The sequence below is a fragment of the Miniopterus schreibersii genome (genome assembly GCF_964146895.1).
Source record: "Miniopterus schreibersii genome assembly, chromosome: 18".
NCBI classification, from domain to species: Eukaryota; Metazoa; Chordata; class Mammalia; order Chiroptera; family Miniopteridae; genus Miniopterus; species Miniopterus schreibersii.
The window spans coordinates 24,379,402-24,403,328 of record NC_138121.1 but is presented as its reverse complement, the minus strand read 5'-3'; the positions used below and the strand labels follow the sequence as shown (position 1 = coordinate 24,403,328).

Sequence of the window (23,927 nt, the reverse complement as noted above, 5' to 3'; positions counted from 1 at the left end):
CAGCCAAGGGGTGCCAGACATTCTTATTAACTTGGGTAAGTCCGTTCGGCAATCTGGTATCAATTTGAGTACAATAATAATTATTGTGTCAATTCAGTGCTCTCTTTCTCTCTCTCTCCCCCTCTCGGGCCCTCTCCCCCTCAGCCTTTCCTCTTCTCCCAGTTCGCCCCTCTTCCCACCTCCCCCTCCCACCTCCCCCTCTCTCTCCCCTTCTCTCCCTCTCCCTGAGCACTTACGCTCATTACTTTTAAAAGTCGGCCACACTAACACACCTCCTTTCGCTATGGTCTCTGGTTCTTACCGCCAGGTCCAGACACCAGAGACACCTGGGTCTGATGGGAATAATAACCAGCGAGACAAAGATGAACCTGAATCCACTTTGCAAATTAGCTAAAAAACGAAAGTGAGAAACCGTTGCTTTATTTCTGACAAAGGACCCAGGTTACCTGCACCTCTGGACCCCTAGGGCTGCTTTTAATGAATGAAACAGGTGTGAAAACGGGTGTGGTTCAGAACTGCCGGGTCACTTGCCAGCCCCCAAGTTTTCTCAGTATCTTTCGGCCTCAGTTTTCTGATCTCTGAAGTGGGTGAATGACAGGGCCCTTTTGGGGGATAGCTGAGCTTATGTAAGTAAAGAAGGAGAGTGCTACTAGCCTGTGGTGAGCACCTGCAGGAAGGGTTGTGTGGGCTCAGAGGGGCACAGGCAGGAGCCCTGACGTTCGACCGCCCAACGTTTGCTTGTTTACTGAGGCGTACCTCACGTGCTATACAGCTCACCCTGTTAAAATGTACAATCCTGTGGTTTTTAGTAGAGTCACAGAGTTGTGCAGCCGTCGGCACTATCTAGTTTCAGAACATTTCCATAACCCACGAGAGAAATCCCACACCCATTACCAGTCATGCCCTATTCCCCGGCCCTAGGCGACGACTCATCTCCTTTCCTGTCTCCGTGGGTTGGCCTATTGTAGACAGTTCTTTCCATGCCATGCAGTCACACAACACGTGGCCTTTTGTGTCTGGGGCTGCCTACCTTTGAATCTCAGTCCCAGAGTTCAAAAGCTGTGTGATCTTTATCAAGTTCTCCCAGAATTTCCCCATCTGTGAAATGGAATTAAAATCATAGTAGGTGCACCTTAAAGTCATTAAGGGGATTAAATGTGCTAATTAATACATCTAAAGTAGTCACAGGGGGCCTAGTTCATGCTAAGTACGACTTAGGCGTCAGCCTCCATTCCTGCTGCGGCTGCTTTTAACTAGTACGCTCTTCCTCTGCCCCAAAGCGCATGACTGGTGGTGGGAGTCCAAAGATCTATAGAGCACGGGGAACACGGCCCTTGCCTTCCCCAGTGCACAGCCTGGTGGGAATTATATGATTAGGAAGCCAGCTTAAATGAATACAGTAAAGTCTTCTCATATGCACCTTTAACTAATGGAAATCCAGCTCTACCACCAAAAGGGGAAGGGAAAAAAATGCAATTTAAATCCTGCCATTAAATGCTGTAGAATTATAGCATGCATATATTCTTTATTATACACTGTACACTGCTGCGTGCATCACACGTCGTTACATATTGATTAGAGCACATGTTTGCATATACAGAACCACACACACGGAAGCGTAAAGGGCAACTTAAGAGATTTCAAGGTTAACTACGACTGTGTTTGCCTTAAACCTTGACTTTATAATCTAACCCCTGAGTAAAAAGCGGCTCCATTGCGTGTCGACAATAATAGTTCGGAATGATTCAGACAAATGGAATCAACCAACAAGCGGTCGGCTGAGCCGGGCATTAGGCTGCGGTAGGTTCCCTTGGACGGCACCTGTTCGCCAAGCCCCGCTTCTGCCCTCCACGAGCTCACAGTCTCGTTTTGAAAATAAACAGACGCATAATCATAAGAGGTTGGTGAGTGGTGGAACTGGGTTTAGGAAACAGATGGGCATAATCTCTCACTACCGACGGACAGGACGGACAGACAGGACAAGGGCTGTGCCCCTCCCTGGCCCTGTGCATCCCTTTGCCTGCTTTGTCTGCCTCCATAGCATTCGTCACCACCTGACAGACATCATGAATCTACCTGTTCACCGTTAATTCTCTCTCCCCCAACCATTATGGAAGTTCACCAGGGCAGGGGCTTGGGGTGCACGGTTCACTTCTGTATTCCCAGAACTGAGAAGAACGTTGAGGGTTTAGCGGGTGGTCTGTAAGATTTGTCAGTGAACGAATGAATGAGTGAATGAATGAGGGTAATTGTTTGGACAACCTCCACTTCCCTCCCATCTTCTGTCCCCAAAACACCCATATTCTGTTCCTCCAACCGCAGTTTACTTATTCCGTATAATTGTTTAAAAATAGTGAGTGGGAGCATACCCAGGTCAAAGGTGCGGCCCTAAGGTAGCGTTCCAGGGCTTTGGCATACTGGTACCATCTAGTGGGAAAGAGAGTATCTGCAGGAGGGTGCTGGACCAGATTTGGAGGGTTTAAGAAAACAACCACCATAACTCTCCCCCATCGTCAGTTCCACTGAGGAAGTCTGCAGTAACACCTAATGGTGGCCAAGGGAAGCTCTTGGAAACTCAGGCCCTACTCAGAGCACACACCGCCCGCCCAGGCACCTGTCATGCCGCTCCACTTTTCTGCTCAGGACTTTTCCAAAACCATAGCTGCTCCCCCAGAACCACAAAGGCTCAGCAGGGAAGCCCAGAGGAATTAATGGTGCCAGGGACCACCCTTCCCAAAGTAGGCGGATCTATACCCCAGCCTCCTATCTTGCAGAGAGACCATTCTGAAGTGGGCTTTACACAGTTCTTCCAACGGACCCCCGTTACCAGCTCAATGGCATGGTCTTTATTGGCTTTCTTTCCTGTCCCACGCTCCTCTCTTCTGTGCCCTGGGATTATCTCCCGTATTAGCTCCCTGCGTTCAAGCCTGTGTCTCCATCATTGTTTAAGGGAACTCAATCCAAAATGCCAATATACCTTTGGGTGGCAAGAAAGCCTTAAGAATTATAGTCCAGATCATTACTACCAAAGCTAAGTTATGATGCATTTTAGAGCTGATCTGAGAATGGCGTCCCATAGTTGACTACCAGCATCTTTACCTTGATCGAAGTTAACCTGGAATAATCCAGTGATGTGTGATTTCTAAAGAAGAACCACAGTTCTCAGGGAAACTCTGTTCTAACTGGAACAGCCAGTCTGGCTGGGGGAAGCCAGGCCATGTGAGTGGGTCGCTTGTCGCAATCAAAAGCGAGGACTCGGGCGCAAAGAACGGCTCTGTGTGGCGTTAGGCAAATGACCAACCACCCTGAACTTCTTCCCATCTGCTATAAAATGGAGATAAAAATAGTTGCCCGTAAGGATTGCAGTAAGGATTTGAAATAATGCGCACAACGGGCACATAGCGGCAAATTGTACAGTACAGTAAATGTACCACAGTTATCGTGATGCATTTTAAATAATAATAATAATCCTAAGTGCTCATGACACTACGACGCACACCCCCACACACACTGCCCTGATAAAGCCTCCTGGGAAACAGATGCTGGGAAGATACATCTGGAAGATAAGATTCCTTCAGATCAAATGATTTTATGAGGCATGAAATCCCCAGGGGAACAATCTTTGTGGAGCTACCAGTATGGCAACTGGCAAATCCTTCTCTAGGGAACAAACTTTACTTTTTAAAGTGTCTGCAAATGTTTAAATACACGGACAGTTTCCCCCCCTCTACGTTAGTCAGATGCTCAAGGCCAAGGTGCCGTGGTACTTTCAAGCCATGAGCTCCCTTGGAAGACAGTGCACTAAAGTGAATACAGTCAATATTCCTTATGCACCTGGCATTTGCCAGCGGTGAGATGAGGTCTCGGGCATACACTTATTTAATTCCCGCCAAAACCCTGCTGGGCGAGTACAGCAATTCTCTCTTTTGTTTAGACCGGGGGTAGGGAAACTTTTCCTGCCAAGGGCCATGTGGATAGTTATAACATCATTCGTGGGCGATACAAAGTTTTCAATTTAAAAATTAGCTATGAAAAAAGCTCCCAGATTTATTGGGTTTCGAGTCCCGCCTGCAGTTGCCTTGGCAGGGCCAGACCAAATGATTTTGAGGGCCGTATCTATGGCCCGCCAGTTGGGCGGTCCCCACCCCTGGTTTAGACAAAGGAGGGAACAGAAGAAGAGGGAAATAAAGTATCTTATCTGAGGTCACACAGTGCAAATGGCTGGGCCAGGATTTTTTTTTTTTTTAATTTATTTTTATTGTTGAGAGTATTACAGATGCCCCACCATTATCCAGCCTTTGCTCCCCTTCACCTGGCTCCCCCCCAACCCCCTGCCCTGAGGCCTTTACCACCCTGCTATCTGTGTCCATGGACTGTGCACATACGCATGTAAATTCTTTGGTTAATCTCTTCCAGCCTCCCTCCCCCCTTCCCCCTGAGATCTGTCTGTCTGTTCCGTGCTTCCATGTCACTGGACCTATTTTTTCCATCAGTTTATTTTGTTCATTAGATTCCACATATAAGTGAGATCATAGGCCAGGATTTAAACTCGCTTCTCAAAGGCTCAGAAGCGTAAGACGCTTGCCCCTCTGGCTTCAGGCAAACTGTAGGCCCTGATTCACCTCCATCATTTACCCTTGAGAACCAGGACTGTGTTGAATTCATCTCTGGGTCCCCAAATTGCCGGCATTCTTGGCACTTGGCCAACACTAAAAATTACGGGAAGGGGGGAAAAAGATGGAAGGGAGAGAGGGAGGGAGGAAAGATGGAAGGAGAGGAGGTGGGGCACAGCAGCCTTCCCCCCCCCCCCCCCCCCCCGACTGCTACTTTAGCCTCGAGTGTTTCCTATTGTAACAGTCACCAGATCTGTATTATTTCGGCTATTTGTTTTCTTGTTTCTTATTGGACGCCCTCAGTAGACTGTAAGCCCCACGAGAGCAGTTTCATTTCCATCTTGTTCCCTATGAGTTCTCTAAGGGCCTCCATAAATACTTAGCGCGTGGACAGCTGTGCATTCCTCACCTCCTGAGGATGATGTCCCTGTGCTGCTGGTTTTTGTCACTGTTTTCTAAGAGAGCCAGTTGTTAAACATTTACTAGCACACCACTGATTGGCACCCGGTGAAGATTCTGCTGTGAGGCCCGGAAACATAAGAGTCAGCAAGGCTCTACCTAATATGCTGAAACAAAGGTTTGTTAGCATTCGCGGAGTGATTGCTGAAAGTAGTAGATCATTATTTGCCTCATGTAAGAAATATTTCTAGTGCTGCTGATTGAATGTTCAAGGAACGATTAAAGGCCTTGGCAATGTTTCACTAAAATATCTTTTGCGTGAAAAGCCTCGGAGATGGGTTAATTATAGAGGCTACACATTAGTCTCTCTAGTCGAGGGCATCTCCAGGCCCCCACGGTGCCCATCCCAGATGCAAGCACGGATTGGATCTGTGGGCACCAGTGGCACTGGGGCCCTGGACGCCTCTCGCAAGGAGCATTACTGCGGCCGGCAAACACCCCCACGGGAACAGCCTTTGGACCCTGTTTACGATGTCAAACACCTGGGTTCCTTGTTTGGGCGAGCGGCTCTAGCTTCCTGGCAACTGAGTCAGAACTCAAGCTTGCCTCCTTAACCGCTCCCTGGCCCTCGCTCTGCGATCTCCAAACCCAGCTACTATGTCCGGCCAAGCTCTTCCCTAAATATCTCCTGGATGCTCTGAGAAGGGCGTGTCTACTTCTCTCATCTGCACTGTCACTCCCTGGTCTAGATTCTTCCCATGATCTCGGGCCTGCACTGGCTTCTCCCTTCCACTTGTACTCAGTTCTAATTCATTTGCTACACTGCAGCCAGGGTGACCTATTCAAAATGGAAATCTGACCTTGTCACACTCTCCCCTCCTCTCCCCTCATTACTTGCAATGGCTGTCCACTGCTCCAGGACAAACACCAAAACCCTTGCAGTGGCTGACAAGGCCCCAGTGGCTCTGGCACCCCGAGCTGCTCCTCACATCACGCTCTCCGGGCTGTGCCATGTGTCCTTCTGCTCAGAGACTTCCACCAGGCTGTGCCTTCTGCTCAGAATGCTTTTCCCTGCCTGCACCCTCCAGTGTTCCCTTCTCTGTATAAGCCTGACTCCTCCAGACTGCAACTTGTGCATTAGGCTGTGAGGGAAGCCTCCTGGATCCTTCATCTGGACCTTATGTCTTTCTTATATTTATTCACTCACTTTCTCACTCACTCATATTTACGGAGAGCCAAGTACATGGCAGGTAGTATTCTAGGCCCTGCAGATACAGAAATGAACCACTCAGACAGCAACATGTACTATAGTGGAGCTTACATTTCAGTGGGAGAGAAAGACAAGGCACAGACAAAGCAAAATATATGGAAGGGCATGGCCTCACACAACTGTGTTTCCTTCCCTCATAGCAGTTGTCTGTTTGTAATTATTCATCATTTGATATTTATCTCCCCTGCCAGATCAGTTGGGGTCTGAGCTCCAAGAAAGCAGAGGCTGAGTCAGCCTTCCCAGCAACTGTACCCTGAGAACATAGTAGGTCTTCTATGGATATCATAGATATTTAGTGAATCTATTTGGCTCCAGGTGAATGGATGTCCCTGAGATCAAGTTGTTGGAGTGCTGGGGGCTTATGAGGGACAATCCCTAATGGTCAGACCCTTCACGCCTCCCTGCTCTTTGAGAAGGCTCCCTGCAGCCTCTCTCGGTATAATTTTGAGTCGGAGCAGCAGTCAGCAATCTTCGTCTGTAAAGGGCCAAATAGTAAATATTTTAGGCTCAGAAGGCCATATGGTGCCAACTCTGTTGTTATAGCACAAGCACAGCCATAGACAATTATATAAACAAGTGGGCATGGCTACGTTCCAACAAAACTATTTATAGAAACAGGCTGCAGGCAGGAATTGGCCCATAGGCCAGAGTGTGCAACCCTTGAGTGAACTGATCCCAGATGCCCAGCAGCCTATGGCAGTTGAAGGCGCGGCCTCAGTCAGCTATGGGTTCGGCTGGCAAAATCCAACAGCTTTCCGCAGACCCCACATCAATGAACAGGGAGGTGATCACAGAAGCTCAAGCTTCAGGCACCTGCAGGTACCATCTCCTGCAGTGGAAAAGCAGTCCCCTGCCACCCCCAGAAGAAAGAGACTTTGGCCTACAGGCTGCATAAGGCAGGGATGGAGGCTGCCACATTCCCTGCAGGGTCGCCAGGTTCCTCCAGAGGCTGAGCTCATTTCCTGGCCCTGCCCAGGCATGTGGCAGGGCTGCTCTCAGCTGAGCAGCTGTTGCCCTCCACCCTAGCCCAGCCTGCGCTCAGCTGGGAGACACAGGGGCTTTGTGCAGATCGGGTGACACTCAGTGGGGCCTTTGAAATGAGACATGACATGTCAAAACCTGCCTATTGCTAATGCTAATTTTCAGGAATTTGACTTCTGTTGGCAGCTGACAGAGGAAAAACAATTACTTTTTGTTTCTGTATATATATGCAGTTGTATTTACTCTAACCTTTGGGGTCTGTAGCTATTGAAAACAAGAGTTATCTGAGGCTTACCTGCTAGAATGGGATGAGTGGACAAATTTGTCTGGTGTTTACAGAGCCAGAGAACATTAATTATAGCATTAACACTATGTGTGGGCTGTGGTGGGTGTTAACTGTTAAAAACAGTTATAAAAACATCACACAAACTCCAGTTGGTGCTAGGGGTAACGTCCTGTGTATAAAAGTACTCTAGGCAACAATGTTAGCTATGGAGCTAACATTACCCTAAGGCTGCAAATGCTCTGACTGTTAGCTCTGTGCTTCCAGAGAGCCCTGCAGGGCCAAGAACGATACATTGTTGTGATGTTCTGACTGTACTCACACTGTGGGTGAGCAACACTGTACTCCAAGGGCAACAATGCTCTTTGTATAACACTGCGCACAGGGCACTAGGGCCTACATATGACCCGGTGGTCCCAGAGCCCCTTGGCTGCCAATGCATAGCAATGCGTTGGGTGTACCAATCGGCTAGTATCCCAGCACTCAAGACGGCCTCAAAGCTGCAGTGCATCACTTCTCTGGGTGTAACTATCCTACATGGAACAATAGTCCTGATGTTACATTGCTCTGGGTACCCCTAGTCACCCAATGGCGCTGATGGTAATAACATCAGACAGAAGGTGCAGTCCCCTTGGCCATATTCTTCCAAAATGCACATCAATGGAATTCAACCAAAACAGTCAAAAAGAAGCTTTTTAAAATAGCCTATTCCTGAAAAATTGACTGAATGAATTTGAGCCTCAAAATTTTGGAAAGCAGACGTTCCCAATGCAAATGGATATAGAGGCAAATGGGTAAAGTTAGGGAGGACAACGGGCTGGGGGAATAATAGGGAGTGCCGGGAACTGTGACAAACTACAGAGGCATGTCCTCCCTCAAGGGGCCAGTAGTGACTCAGCTCCAGTGAAGTGTGGCCGTGTGAAAACGCAGCTCTAGGGTTGCCTGACTTCCTGACATTTTAAGAAAGGCAAGAAACTTAGATTTGTTTTTTAAATGTACAATTTCCAGCTTTACAAAACATCTGGGCCAAAGAACATACATCCATGAGCTACGTTTGGCCTGTGGCTGCTACTTTGTAACCTCTGCCCAGAAGCCAGATTTGCAGAACTGGGGTGGATGGGCTTCAGCACCATCAAACAGGTATCTCGAGGTTCCATCTGCTAAACCAAAGGGTGACCATTCACCTCCATGAAACCTGGCTCAGTCTGCATTTCAAGTTTGAGAGGTCGTCTCTTTCTTCTCTAGCCTGCTATTAGCTGCTTCTCCCAGTAGAGAAAGAAATCTCTTTCCACCCTAACCCTAAAGTAAAGCTACTACTTAGTGCATGGTGAAGGTGCAGGGGACTCTACTGTCCAGCTAGTCCTCCTTTGGACAGTCTGCTCAGGTAGGAGGACCCAGGCCTGAGGTCCCCTGGATGGCTGCAGAGGAGACAGGCTGTGGGGAATTGTATTGGCAGGATCCGCTAGGAGGGTCAGATCCTCCCAGGCGTGTGGGCACCTTGCAGACAGCTATGTGGAAACAGTGCCAAGACCGCTGGTCACTTGATTTGATTCTGTCCAACTGATTATTGTAATTGGATGATATTTCCCTCTCCTTTTCAACTGGTGTTGAAGGGTGAGCAGATCTGGCTCATGACGCACACTTCTGGGTAGTTACCTAATGGGGCAGATTATCTCCTTTCACAGGCAGAACTGCGCCTGCCTTTTGGCTGCCTGAGGAGGGAGCGAGGTCCAACTGAAGTCAAATGCCAGGAAATTTCAGAGCTTCCTCGCATTTCATGCTGCATTGTCAACGAAGGTCTTTGAGATGTCCCTTGATCTAATAATACTCAGAGGGGATGCAGAGTTGAATAATAGAACAGAAGCTACTACAATAGGGAAAAAAAGAAGGGGGGGGAGAAAGAAAAAACCCCACAAAAAACAAGTTAAGATACTCAGGGCAAAATGACAGGACTTCCCATTGGAGGAGCCTGTAGCAAATAATTGGGAGTAAGCTGACCGGTCGGGTTTTCATGGAGCTGCTCTGCTGAAGTTCTTTAAAATATGAGCCACAGATTCAGAAATTTGTAATGCTGTGGATGGAGCCCTCTTCTGGACAGTTTTTTGAACAGATATTAAAACGAGATCAAAACACACACACACAGAGACCTACACACACACACACACACACACACACACACACACACATGCACACACAGAATTAGGAAATACCATTGGCTATTTAGATGGTATGTCATTCATATGTAAATTGATCCATAGGGTTTTTTTTCCCTTCCACTAAATAGAAATTTAACTCCCCAACAAAACAACTGGGTTGGGGTGGGTTTTCTTTGGGTTTTTTGTTTGGTTGGTTGTCAATTTTGGAAGCAGGGAAAGAGAGAGGGATGCCCTCAGGAGCCTAGCTGTACTTTCACCTAAACGGTGAACCCGAGACTGAGGCTCCGTGTACGCGCCTAAATGCTGCTACTGATAACCATGCCGTCAACTGGGTACATCAGTTTGTTGGGCAGTTTCACTATAACACACAGAGGATACCTTTGGAAAGAAACAGATTTTATTCAACAGAAAACCCAAGGGCTAAAGATAGCAAAAAGAGAGAAGGGGGGAGTTCGAGCAGCGGAGATTAGCTAAGATGACTGTTGAGGCTTTTAATATAGACGATGGCATTACATAAATTCCAGATCACATATTCAACCCTGCAGTTTATTAAATGTCTTTGGGGACTTACTAAAAAAAAAAAAAAAAAATTGTTCAGACACATTAACTCTACCCTTTGACTGCTTTCACCACTCATATCTCTGTTCCCCCGGCTGCTTGTGAAGTCTTATAGGCTGTCACATGTTAAACCCTTCTCGGGGCTGGGGTGCTCCCTGCAACTCCCAATCTTTTATCCCAGTTCTGCAAATAAGCACTGCCCTTAAAACATCACATACGAAGTGGAAGGGGCTCTGGAAGACACCGACTCTCACTAAAAATCCTGAAAATCAAGACTCTGACTCCAAGGGGGAGCTCCCCATTTTAAAGTCAACACCTCGGAATTCTGTGGAACATTTTTAGTCACTCCCAAGTGCCTGCTCTCCAAACCTGAACCACTCCCTAAAATCCCAATTCTTGGAGGATTACTCATTCATTGTTAGAACTTTTGGCTAGTGGTGATACCCAAATATGGGGGGCACGGAGGGGGGGGGGAATCATATTTACAGTGGAATTTCTAGCTCAGGCTGTTCTTTTTTCACATTCATTATTTATTACAGCCAAATTCCAGAGGCCACTTTTGGGAGAGTCTTTCCCAAAACGCCCCAGGGGAGAAGAGAGGTGACTGTTCCTCAACTTTGCCAGTTTCCAGCCATTGTTGGTTAGAATTCCTCTCCACACCCCACTCCCCCCCCCCATTCCCAAAATTCCTAAAACGGCAACCCGGCCAATAAGCTCACAGAGGCTGATGTCTTCCAAAGCTGGACCCAGCATGTTACAGCTGAGGTGGAAAAACACACACATGCTTGCCCCAACACCACTAGGGCTGAGTGACTAATTTGCTTTATTACATTGTTTTTCCCTTCCTTCTGTTTTCTCTCTGCCTCGGGAAAGTTTTATTTCTGCCTGTTGACTCAAAGGCCCCAAGACTTTCCCCACTTTTCACACTTGAGCCTCTTGCGGGTTAACCGGATTGCGCCCACTTGATTTCTCTGCATGGTGCTCTTGCTACCAGGATATCAATCATTGTCCTAATGTGGGCATTTGCTCCGATTATGCATAACAATCTAAAAGAGAAATACGCCCCTCTGGGCGGGCGGTTTAGTTCCGAGTAAAGCCTCTGCTCCCCCCCGTTTTAAAGAACCTGAGTGAGCTGAGACCCTTCATAACCCACCCCTGCTAGGTGGGCCTCGGGCGAGGAGACACACCAGTTGCTTTGCAAAAGGCATCATGTGAGAAGCCCCTAGTGCATAAGGATTGCTGGGTGCTGTCACGTGGTCTGTCTTGTTCAAAGGCAGGCGTAACGTTGGGCAAGCCCTGGAATCCAAACCGAGGTCAAAACATGCCCAGAGAGGAAAGGACTGTAGAGTCCTGGGGAAGGCAGTGGGAAGTGCTCCCAGGCACCCACAGCTCCCAGTGAGCCAGGCCTCATGGTAAATGCATTACCTGGGACATCCTGTTCAGTGCAATCCAATCTGCCTAGCAGTCCTAGGAAGGCGATAAGATTATTTTACAGTGGAGAATCTGGAAGCTCAGAGAGGTTAAGCTATTTGCCCAGGGTGGCAGCACTAGCATGTGGCAGAGCGGATCTGCCTGAATCAGAGGCATTCTCTGAACTGCCCTGCCTGCTGAATTGGGATACGCATACATGTACACGCACAGCCTCGGGAATAATTAGTCCGGAAAGACTGGAAAACTGGTCCATAGACAGGCACAGGATTTGTGGCAGGACTTAGGGCTTCAGGGACCCCTGAGGGAATCATCTGGCAAAGCCCTGGTAGAAGGGAAATATAACTGAATAGGGGCTGTGTGTCCAGGGAAGAAGGGGGTAAGGGGGGGGCAGGGACTCAGCAGCCAGGCACCCTGGTCTGCCTTGGGGCACTGCCACCCACTGCCACCACCCCACCCCACCCCCACTTTGAGTGCTTTCCATGATACTGAGTTCTTGGGACACTGGCCCATTTCCAAAGTCTAACCCCAACACTGACCCAGCAGTGGTCTCCCCTGAGAAGGCTGCACTGCGTCTCCACAGGTTAACCTGCCCCTGCCTGGCACCCTGGCTTCTCCCTCACCCTGTCACCCGCATACTTCACAGATGTGTCTCTTCCCCCGGCGGGCGCCCAGGAGTCCTGGCCAGGAACTCAACACCCATTCCTAGCACCCCAAGGCACACCCTGTCTCCTTCGCTCCTCTCTGCCTGGCCGGGCTGCGCGCTTCCCCACCCACTTGTAGGCTGCCTTGGGGGCCTAGGGCACTGGGTCCGGGCTCCCAGAAACCGCAGGTCCCTGAGCAGCGCTGGGCGCGCCCCTCCGCCTCCAGCACCTCCGGCCCGGCCTCCTGAGCGCCGCTTTCCTACGCACAAACTTCCAGAGATCTCCCCGAGAGACACACAGGTGGTCGCTAGGGGACCACCACCCCGTCGCCCTCCTCTCCAGAACCGCGGGCCCTTCCCTCGCGCCACAGCGCCCCGCGGGTTAACGGGCAGCTGTGGCTCCGTGGGCGAGGCCTGAACTTTTCTCCGCGCTCCGCCAGAGCCCGCCCTGGAAAGCGGCCGAGGCTGCGGTCGGGGCTCGGGGCTGAAGCTCCAGCGAGCTGGACAAAGGGGGCGCAAGGGGGTTGAGGCCCGCGCCCCGACCGGGGATGCGCTACGGTCCCGCCCAGCCCGAGGTCGCGAAGGGAGGGGACCCCGATGCCGGCGCCTTTGAGCGACAGCGGCAGCCGGGCCGCGGCGCGCGCGCCCAGGCTCAGCCGGAGGCACCTTCCAGCGCGCCGCCGGGCTGGGCGAGGGGGCCCCCCGGGCTCCCCGGGAAGTGGGCAAAGGCCAGGCCGTCCTCTCTCCAGCCGCAGAGCAGCCCACAGATCCGGACACCGGCGGCGCTTTCCCCTGCTCCGCGCCGAGCTGGGTAAAATCACGACTCCTTGGAGTCGTCCCCAACTGAGTCTTTCTCCAAAATGCACGAGCCGCTGGGAGCAGGCGAATCAAAGTTACCCCACTCGATGGAGGCGAGAACGTCGCCCTGCTTGCAAAATAAAGGACCCGGGAGCTCTCTCCTCCCCGTCGCAGGCGCGCGCGCACAGACACACAGACACAGACACACACACACACACCCCGAGGCAAGCCGGAGTGGGTAACCAGGACCCCCCGAGGATCCCCGGGCCTGGAAACGACCTCCCTTCGGAGCCCAGGGCGGTCTCGGCCGCCGCTCCGGGAGTCCCCCAGCACCCCGAAAGCCCCCGCACTCAGCCGGCGGCGCGGGGCGACCGGGCTGCAGAGCCCCGGCGCGGGGTGCGCCCGCAGCCCCGCTTCCTACCTGGGACAGGAGGACGCACAGGACGAGCGGAGTTCTCGGCTGCATGGTGACCGACTAGAAGCGCCCGGCGGCGTTTTCATTCATGCACGCGGCGGCACTGAGCATATTTTCCGTGGGAGCCAGGCTTTGAGGAGAGGCTCTGCCTCGCCAGCCAGCCAACTTCCCAAATAGATCAGCGGCAGCATCACGAAAGCATTGGGTAGAGGCTGATGACCAGGACCAATGGCTTTACAAGACGGATTCCTTCATAAAGCTCCCTCATTTTGCATGGCAGATAAGGGGCGAGCACCTCACGCGCCGAGTGAGCCCCTCAAAGGAGGCAGCCCATCCGCTTTTTTTTGGACTGTTGGGGCCCAGCCTCACAAATCACGCTGGGCATCGCATGGCCAGCCGATCCCACTTACACGGAGGCTGGGATTGCTCCGGGGACCGCAGCCACTTCCAGCCCAGTGCAAAAAGATTCTCTTTATTAAAATGTTAATAAGATCCACTTTATTTCCAATAAATCAAATAAAATGACCCCACAGTTCCAGCCCTTTCTACGCCTGCAAAGACTTGGCAATGGATTTTTTTTTTCTTTCTTTCTTTTTTCCCTGATGTGGTCCAAGTCATGATGGTGTTTGGTGTTTCTCTGCCATCTCACAAATCACAAAGAGGGCAGATCAATTCTACCTTGCAGGAAAAAAAAAAAATCCATCAAGGGGCAATAGATTTTATTAACTGCTCAGGTGAGACTCTGGCTGGCCACCCACTCCACAAACACTCATCTGGCACCGAAGCTGGGCCCCTGATTTGGGGAAACTTTTTTATTTTCTATAAGGATGTGATCTTTTGGAAGCTCCTAGCTATCCCCCCAAACTCAGAATAGTAGTAGCCACATCTCCAGGGACTTTACAAGTGGGGTCCTATGGAAATGAGAGTAAGAGGGATATCTAGTTCTGCCTTTCTCAGTAGAAATCTAAGAACATGCATTAAAGACCTTATGTTGTCATTTCCATGCAGTGTCCTGAAAGGGAGTTAAGGTGTTCTATAATAAAGGATACGTGTGCAATAGAATTTATGCCATCAAAATAGATAATCCGGGCCAGAAGGAAAGGAATCAGAGGACTGAAATGTTAAACCCAAACTCTAATAAATTTGCTCTGTTTTAGAGCTGAGCTTCCTGGTGGCCAAAGCAATAAGAGGAATAGACAAGTTACATAAGTGTAATAAGTGTTCTTATTACACAAATATGTATACAAATATCTTCTGACGTAATTTCCCTCGACGCCAAGTAATGGAATAAACGTATTATGTGTTGTCTAATATAGCAGGACACGAAACGATGGACCGTGCTGAGATCCAGGGGATTGGGCTGTATATTCCCGGCATCTGGCACAGGGCCTGGGACATGGAGACCATCATTAGTATGTGTTAAATAGATGTCTAGACTTAATCAAGAAGTAGTGAGGGTGGGGTGGAACAAAGATTTTAGAGCCACACTGCCTAAGCTTAACCCGAAGCCCTGCCACTGACTAATAAGTTACTCTGCGCCTCTGTTTGTCCACTGGTTAAATGGAAATATACACCATACTGAGCTCATAAGGATGTGGTAAGGATTAATTAAAAAAAACAAAACACCATCCAATAAATATAAGCAGATGCACTTTTTAAAATTATTTCATTGTCAGCTGTTCTGTCACAAGGTCATCTCATGTGGTCCCAAGGTCACTAGTCACGATGCATTGCCATCTGACCACCCGGATGCTTTAGCCAGCTCTGGCCCAACGAGATGGCGATGTTGGCCAAACAGCCCCCAGAAGGGCCCAGGAAAGGTGACCACTACTGCCTCTTCCAGCTTTCCACCGTCCTCTTGCCAAAATAGGCATTACCTCTGAGCCTCTACGTGAGGTCACAGCGTTGGACAGATGCTGCACTTGTCTCAGATTAGAACCCATGGGTGTGGAGGCCCATCCCCACATTGCTCAGCAGTAAGAGTAAAACAGGGTGCTCTGGAGTCAGACCTGCTTCAGGTCAAGGCATCGTGAAATGTCCCGATTTCTCTCCATTCCAGGGCAGAAGCCATCTTGTCAATCGGGGGCCAGCTGAGCTGAGCCCATAGATTCAGCAGACACAAAGACGGGGGGAGAGAGAGAGACAGCAGGCAGAGGACAGCTCGGGAGATGATAAACCTACCTAAGGGGTAACGATAGCACTAAGATGAAGTTCCAGCCGCGTTTCCACAAGCGGACTCTCGGAGAAGCGCTCCTAAGGGTAGGGTGTTTCCAAGGATGCACACGTACAAAGTACAAAGGGGTATCGTTGATTTCATAGTTCTGCTGGGCCTTTCTGCGGTCTCCCCATTTCACCCTGGCTACTGCTGCTCACCGAATAGGTCCACTCCCCCCTTCCTGGCACATGGAAGGGTTGCACCTGCCGCCCCCTTGTGGTTAGCGTGGGGAAGTGTGACTAATTCTGGCCAATAAGCTGTGAGCAGAAGTGACAGGTGTGTCACTTCAAGCCTGGAGCATTATAATCACCGGTTTGAGACAGGCTGGTCTCCCTGGAATAGGTGCTGAGATGGAGATTTGTGCAGGTGGCTTATTGGGGAGTGTTCTCAGGAGCAGCAACTGCAAGAGGGAGGGAAACAAGATTGGCAGAGGTAGAAGGTGAACAGAGCTGTCCCTGCAGTAGAGGGCTCAACCAACCCCAGGGGAGCGCTGAGGCTAGGGTGGACCTTCAGAGATGACCCTAATGGAGTCAAAGGGCTATGCCTTTGTGTTCCCAGGGGGCTGGCCGCTCCCCGAAGGAGGTTCAGCCAAGGGCAATATATCAGTCTGACTTCAGCTTCATCATCTATGTACTGAACTAAGGTGCTGACCCACAACAGTGACTGGAGGCTGGGATTCCTAGGCTGCAGATGACTTTGTGCAACTGAAGATAGATATAGTGACGATAGATGTAGATTTGCCCGGCCAAAATTCTGCTGAGTCTGTCTCCAGCCAACCTTACCTGATTCCGGGTGGGTGTGCCCAAAGGGTCAGTCCCCAGCCCTTCCTAGCTCAGTAGGGGAGGTGTTGGGAGGTGTTAACGTTCAGTGTCTTCTTAGGCCTTGAGGATCATTTCTAGAAACCCATGGAGGCTAGGAAGTTGGAAAGAGATTTGTTCACAAAACGACACCTGGGTTGGGATCTCTGGGCTTCACTGATACTGGGCAATTGGCTTGTATGTCCCAAGCCTCAGTTTCTTCATCAATAAAATGGAAATAATAACATAACAACAGTCTAAGGATTGTTGTAAAAAAATGATGTTACTTCCCCCCCCCCCCGTCCCCTACTCCCCTCTACTCTCACAGAATGTACTTTTAACCAAAAACATATCATGTTCTGTTCAACAAAAATAGGAGAAAAGTCATTTCACTCCAGTGATAGAATGCCTCTGAGGAAGGAATCCATTTGTTTGTTTTGCCTTGTTTTCCCTTCAGCTCCCTCATGAAGGTCTTTTGGCTGATGGATTGATTGATTGATGGGGGCAAGTAAATACTGAAGCTAAAAACCACCTCCCACGTACCCCCGCTCTACCTCCCCCACGGCAGCACCCCCCCCCCAAAGCCGCAGCAGCATTTGCAGCTGTAGGCTCCCCAGAAGCCATGCCTGGGTTCAGACACGTTCCAGGTTCACATCCCTTTTTTCAGGCACATCAGCCTGGCTTTGGAGCTGGAAGAATCATCACCCAAGAGTCGGCAGCTGTCTCCTGAGGTTCCAGGGACTGAGACGGTTTCCCTCTCTCTGACTGATGCGGATGAAGACACGCTTTCTGAGTGTGCGGAGGTGGCTGTGTGGGCGTGTGCCGTGCTTGTGTGTCATCTGTACGGGCACATCAACGTGCGTGTGTGGAGAGGGGCAGCTGGGATCTCATCCAGCAGATGTAATTTATTCAAATCATGGTACCCTTTAAATTTGCTGCTGCGATGAGGCATTTGAATAGAATAGTGATAAACCAGATAGATGCCCTGGGAGACACAACAGTTATCAGGTATGCAGGAACGCTTGGTACTTGGAGAGCGGGGAGGGAAGCCCATCCCACACATCATTAGAATGTAGCATAATGCTGAAGCTACACCCCCTCGATGTTCTTATGACAAAACACCTTCCCACAATACCTGGCCACCAAAAAGTAGCATCCTCGACCTGCTTGAGCCATGAGCCTGCTTTATGTTTTTCCATTGCTTGACCTTATACAGTAAGAGGTGAGTCGCATGATTGTCTCAATTCTTCACTCCAGCCTGCATCTACACCTTTTGCCCCTGGACTTTGGGTCTGGCCCTAGGAACTTGGTGTGGCCCATGGAGTGAGGCAACAGGGATGGGGTTAAAAGCCCAGGCCCCAAGAGTCCCTGTGCATTTCAGCTTGCTCTCACTAGGTTCCCCACCAGTGCCTTCCAAGGGACATTCATGGGCTAGCTCACTGGTCGTGGGCGGACAGACGAGCCCCTCCATGGACCCAGAGAAAATTGAGCAAAGCCGACGGAGTCCCCACCCAGATCAGCTGACTCGCAGGTGTGTGGGCTAAAACTAAATGATTGGTCTAAATTTGGGGGTGGTCTGTTAATGTGTCAAAAGCTAGCCAATAATCACATTTTTTTTGTTTGCTGTCTGTCTCTCTCATGTCTTCCCTTTTGCTTCTGTGTGTGCTCAGCTTCTACAACAGTGTATGGCCTACAGGAGGTGCTCAAAAGATTTTTGTTTTAAAGGTAAATGGCTTCTGTATTGAAAAATGCATGATGCTGATATGAAACCCCCCTGCGTGTACTGCCCTACCAGAAATTCATCCTGATGGTGACAATTCAGTCCTCCCACCTGGAAAACATTCTGTGACCTTGACACTCCACTCACATGTGGCCATCTAGTTCAGCCTATGACAAGGCCAGGCCTTCTTACAGTAGTCTCGACCAGCATTCGACGTAGTAAGGAACATTCCACAGGGGCTCGTGTGAGCATGTAAGTGCTTGGAGATCTTTGGTGAAGGACCCTTGAGATGTGGCATCCTTCTGAATTTTCTCAACGTATGAAAAGCCCAGACATCTAAGACTAAGACTAAGACAGAACATACTCCTTGGACTTTTGAGACACTGCACTAATATAGGGTCCTCTGTGAATATGTTTAATGTGATCATGACTTCCACACTAGCATGGAGATAAAACATGGAGTAACTTTTAGGCCGTCTCAATTCAACTTGCCTAATTGTCTTTAGGACTTCAGCCCCTCCTTAAGTAGCAAAACTGGGCATTCAGACACCAATTTTATCCTATGAACTAGAAGCCATTAAAAGCCCCCTCTAGGTGTCTCCCTTACCCAAAATTAGTTATTGGGGTTATTTCTACACAGAGAATCATCTCAGCATCAATTTCGTAAAGCATTGGTTTTCCAAGTGTGGCCCCTAGACCAGCAGCATCAGCATCACCTTGGAACTTGTTGGAAATCAAAATTCTCGGTCTTACCCCAGACCTACTGACTCAGAGATTCAGGGATTAAGTTCAGCAATCTGTGTTTTGCAAGCTCTTTGTAGGCACAGCCTGAGAATTATTACTCTAGGGAATTCTCCACTACTCACATATATTCATTCATTCATTCATCTGTCCATTCATTCAAGGAATATTCATAAAGGGCCTACTGCATATTAGTCACTGAGCTAGGCAATAGGGAAAGAAATGAAAAGGCATGGTTATGTGCTTCAGAAAATAAGACTCGTGGAGTGAAAGACATCATTCTATTACAATGTGCTACAGGAAGTACTGAGAGCAAAGTAGCCAGAGCTATGGGGGATCTGGATGTGTTTAAAAAGAGGCAAGGGGTCCACTGCAGTTGGTTTCCACTGCATGTCAAAAACCACAATGGATCTCTACTTGACAGAAGTTGCACTTTCTGTGTGTGTTGATGAGAAACTAAATAATACCAAGAGGCAACTCAAATTCAACAGTTTCTTCTAACTGAACTTAGAGCTTATTCTTTACAATCCCACCTAGGTAAAGTTGCAAATGGCAGTGCCTGGGGCATTATTTATAGTTGACAGATAAGCTTAGTGTGCTTTTAGTAAGTTCCCTTACAAAGATACCGTGATCCCTCAGACCCCCTCCCCCACAGACACACACCTGCCTGCCTGTGGTCCCGAGCAGGGAACCACTGAGCCAGAGCAAAGGTAAAATGAGGGAGAGGGGACACTTGGGGAAGGGCTGGTGACCAAAACAAGGTTCGGCAGTTTGGGATTCCAGGGTTAGGTTCAGTTTAAACGGCGGCATCGGGAGGTTGAGCTTTATCTTACAGGCAAAGGGGAGTCAGCCAAACAACTGGGGCAGGGAAGGTTCCACATCGCGTTTACATTTTAGGAAGATCACTCTGGCTGCACTGGAGGATTGATTGCACCATATAAAACGTAACAAGAGCAAGAACTCTCCTAGGTTTCCAACCCGTGAGCTATGTATAGGAATACGGCATGGCACTCTCTCCTGCTGCCTGGCAGTGTGTCGGATATGGCACAAGCTTATACAGTCATAGATGCGTGAAACATGCTTATTAAGTTACAGGAGGTTACCTTTGAGCTCCAACAATTCACCCCTCCCCGCATCTAATCCTTGCCTCATTAGCGGTGGAGTCAACTCCCTCGCCTTGACTTTGGGCTTGACCATATGACTTGCTTTGGCTAACGGATTGAGGAGGTGACAGTGTGCCGTTCTGAGCCTGGGCCTTAGGGACACTCCTGTGTTTCTGTTTGCTCTCTTGCCTCTTGCCATCTCCATGAAGAGGACATTCCCTGGTTACCCAACTGGTCCACGAAGGGTGAGAAGTGTGTGAAGTTGAGTCACACCCACCTCTCCGCAGAACCGAAGTAAGGAGCAGAGCCTAATCTCGATTCCCCATATTCCAGCCCCGGAGTGGCTCAGGCAACGAGCTGAAAGCTGAACACTTAAACCCAGCATGGACACTGATGTGGGCATGACCGATGTTTAATGTTTACCACAGATTCAAGCCCTTTGTAATGTCTCAATTCACCAAATAGTCCTCTCGGGCCACCCACCTAATCCAAGACGGCTGTCTCCTAGAAAATACCTGGGCTCCTTTTTGAATATCTACTGCAAGTTACTGAATCTGTCTCTGGTTGCTTTTCTCATGCCAGCATAATTGTGAGGCCATCACTTAGCAATTACTTGGGAAATGTATTTACAAGGCAAGGCAGATCCGTGAATGTTTGTAGTGGATAAATTTATTTACAATGTAATCTGAATCTGCCAATACCTCTAGTGGATAAAATTGTGCTGCTCCTATAAAAAGCAGCCCACCCGGTTAATGGCTCCCGTGGTCTTTTATGAATATCCCAAGGTCGGGTCCACCATAATGAGTTGGGGAAAGTTAATCTGTGAGAGCAAGTTAAGCACAGAAAACTACATTTTAATGACACTGAATGTGTGACAGCTGCCAGGATTAAACCAAATGAGCACCAGAAAAGGCAAGTCCAAGACTCTTTCGTTCCTTAAGCTGAGCTTTTATGGAGTTAAAACGGCTGGTGTGCAATTTCCCTGAGGTCAGGGAGGATGCCCGTCTCTCTCTCCCTTGGATACCCCTTTGACATCTGTTGTCTGTCATATACTGACCGCAGCAAAATAGACTATCAAACAATACACCTCAGGTATCAGCATCCACCTCCTAGAGCAGTGGCTCTCAAACTCTTGTCCTACTGTGTGTCCCCCTTCGGTGTTAACACTCCACATGCAAAAGTTAATTGTCTGCACTGCTCCTGTAATGAAGCCTTACGAAGCTATGTCCTGCTTCCCTCTCCAAATCCATTTCATTTCCACCACCACCACTCACCGCCGCCCTGGGCTCTTTGTGCCAAGCTCTTCCCTACCCCCCGGCCTTTGCACATTCTAGTTACTCTGTAGGGAATGTTCTTTCCTCCACTTCCAGGTCATTCTCAGCCTCCCAGAAAGTGTTTAAATGTCACTTCCTCAGAGAAGGAGCCATCTCTCGCCAGCTCATTGTTCATTAGCGCCTTCCCTTATCTGTTCCCTTCATTGCCGTTTTCTATCATTTTCACTAGTTTATTTATTCTTTGCTTTTCTGTGTTGGTTTTCCTTACTAGAATCTGAGTTTCATGATGGCAACTAAGTATCTGTTTACCAATCATTGTAGTCCAGGACCTAGAACCATGCCTGGTCCATGAAGGACACTCGATAAGCATTTTTTTTTTTTTTAAATGAATGAACAAATAAATGATCTTATGGCCAAGGAGAATAGGTGGATGTGTGGTTCTCTAGATGCACTATTAGGAATACCAAGTAGTGGCCAATGGCTGATGACTGCAGGACACTCCCAGGGAACCGCTGTACCAAAATATGGCCAAGACGAAGTGTGCACGCTCCCAGCCTTACGCTGTATAAAACGTAAGGCCAAGGGTCCAGGGGCTCTGTAGGTGAGCCAAGAAAACTACACACTATTCTCTTTGCCAAGACCAAGCTCACATGGGGTTTGGGGAATGGCTAGGTGAGCTGAGGACCCAGTTTTCCCAAGGTGATTCAGGAGAGGCTGAGGTGAGCTGGAGCATCCCTAAAAGAGACATGGTAGAGTATTTTCAACACCATTTTCTCTTACTTGACAGGTCAGGAATTCATCTAAAGCCTTTTTGAAGTGCCAGGTTCTTGTTCATGTAATGAATCTATTGATTTACTTTTTTGCCCCCAGGAGACTCTGAAGACCACAGAATGTCAAGAAAGAAGACAAAGAAAACTCGTTACTTGTCATGGAACCTGATGGGTGAAGAGACAGGTCTCGGCATATTCCCAGAAGATGCTCAAGACCCAGTTATTATTCTTTGGGTGGGGGAGGGGAGAGGGGTAAATAGTTATTTATTTTAGGACTTACCTACTTTATTTCTCTCAGCATGACTTCCATGTCCATAAATCATCCCTCTCATAACAAAGAAAGCAGAACAGGACAACCATTCATTCACTCATTCAGCAATTGTTTTGATAACAAGCAGAAAGATATAGTAAAAAAAAAAAAAAAAGCTTTTTTTTTTTTTGTAATCAAAATAAGTAATCGATCTCTAGATTGCCAGCCCCTTCAACTACCCAGCACAACTTCCATATTGCTGCCAGAGCAATTTTTAATTCAAGCAATAAGCACCAAGTATCTATCATGATCTAGGCATTATTTTACTCAGCAGTAAATAAAAGCAACTTTATTACTCGCCTTTTTTCCTGTATCTGTTATATATAGAGATATTTATACAGATACTCAGTGTATATATATATATATATATAACCTTCAACATCTCCCCACTGCCTTTAAGTTAAAAGTCCAAATCCTTCACTTGGCATTCAGTGCCACACATAAAGATTCTACATGGCTGCTCTGCTTCATTTCCCCCAACCAAGGCTCAAGTACCAGACATACAGAACATTCTACCATTTCACCCCACCTCACCTCACCTCACCTCACCTCACCAGGCTACTTCATTGCACAGGACATTTGCACATGCAACTTTCTAGGATTTCTCTTGTGCAGGCCAAAGTTGGCTTGGTGGGCCACAGTTCAGCATTAGGGACCAACCACCTCAAGCGCCACTTTCTCCAGGAAGTCTCCCCTGATACACCCTGGCTGGGTTAATTACACTTAGGACATGCCAGTATTCATTTACTGGAGTCCCTTGCTGAATTACATTTGTTTGAGGTAAAGAACCAACTCTTCCTCTCATCTACCTCCGCAATAAGCCCAGCGCCAAGCACACATAGGACTTCCAATTAACATCTATGCATTGATACGCGCACACATGATGAATAATCATGAGAGCTATGATGTTTATTAAGTACCAGGCATTTTTCCAAGTGCTTTATTTTTACACTCATCTTTTTCTCATTGAATCCTAATCAGCAACATATGAAATATGAGTACTGCCTTTTACTGGTGACTGATGATAGGCAAACCTGCCCTGGGTTGATGGGGGAGAAAGCATTGATCTGGTAGTCCAAGCACCTGGGTCCTACGTGAGTTTCCATGGCCCATTTGTGCCATAATGGAGAACAGGTCAATATTCTCGAAGCTTTGGTTTCCTTTCCTGTTAATAAGCACAGCCTTTGGAATCAGACAGCCTAGGTTTATGCCCCACTCGGTCACTATAATAGGCGTAGGCAAGCTTAAAGGAGGGGGCATCCCATACAAAGCAATAATGTCGCTAACAGGTAACATAATTGGGTACCTACCCTGGGTATCTTAGAGCTGCTGTGCTCCTCAGGCCTCAGAAAGTGGATATCACTATTATTATCATCAAATACCATCCCTATGCTCATCATAAAATATCGTCACAAGATCTGAAAGGATGGGCGGGCAGTCCATTACCACTCGG

General features: G+C 48.6%; 1 protein-coding gene across 2 annotated transcripts in view; it reads right to left on the bottom strand.

Annotated features, from left to right (window-relative positions):
* CDH13 (cadherin 13) overlaps nt 1-13,891 on the bottom strand; it is a gene marked incomplete at its 3' end in the record, with an annotated part of 902,539 nt that extends 888,648 nt beyond the window's left edge. Inside the window, exon 1 of one of the 2 annotated variants that reach the window (XM_081117876.1) lies at nt 13,551-13,891. In XM_081117876.1, the coding sequence (XP_080974002.1) occupies nt 13,551-13,595 (45 nt within the window). In that variant the 5' untranslated portion in view covers nt 13,596-13,891. The remainder of the gene's footprint in view (nt 1-13,550) is intronic. The other variant, XM_081117875.1, reaches the window with a different exon arrangement.
* Nucleotides 13,892-23,927: the final 10,036 nt, after the last annotated feature.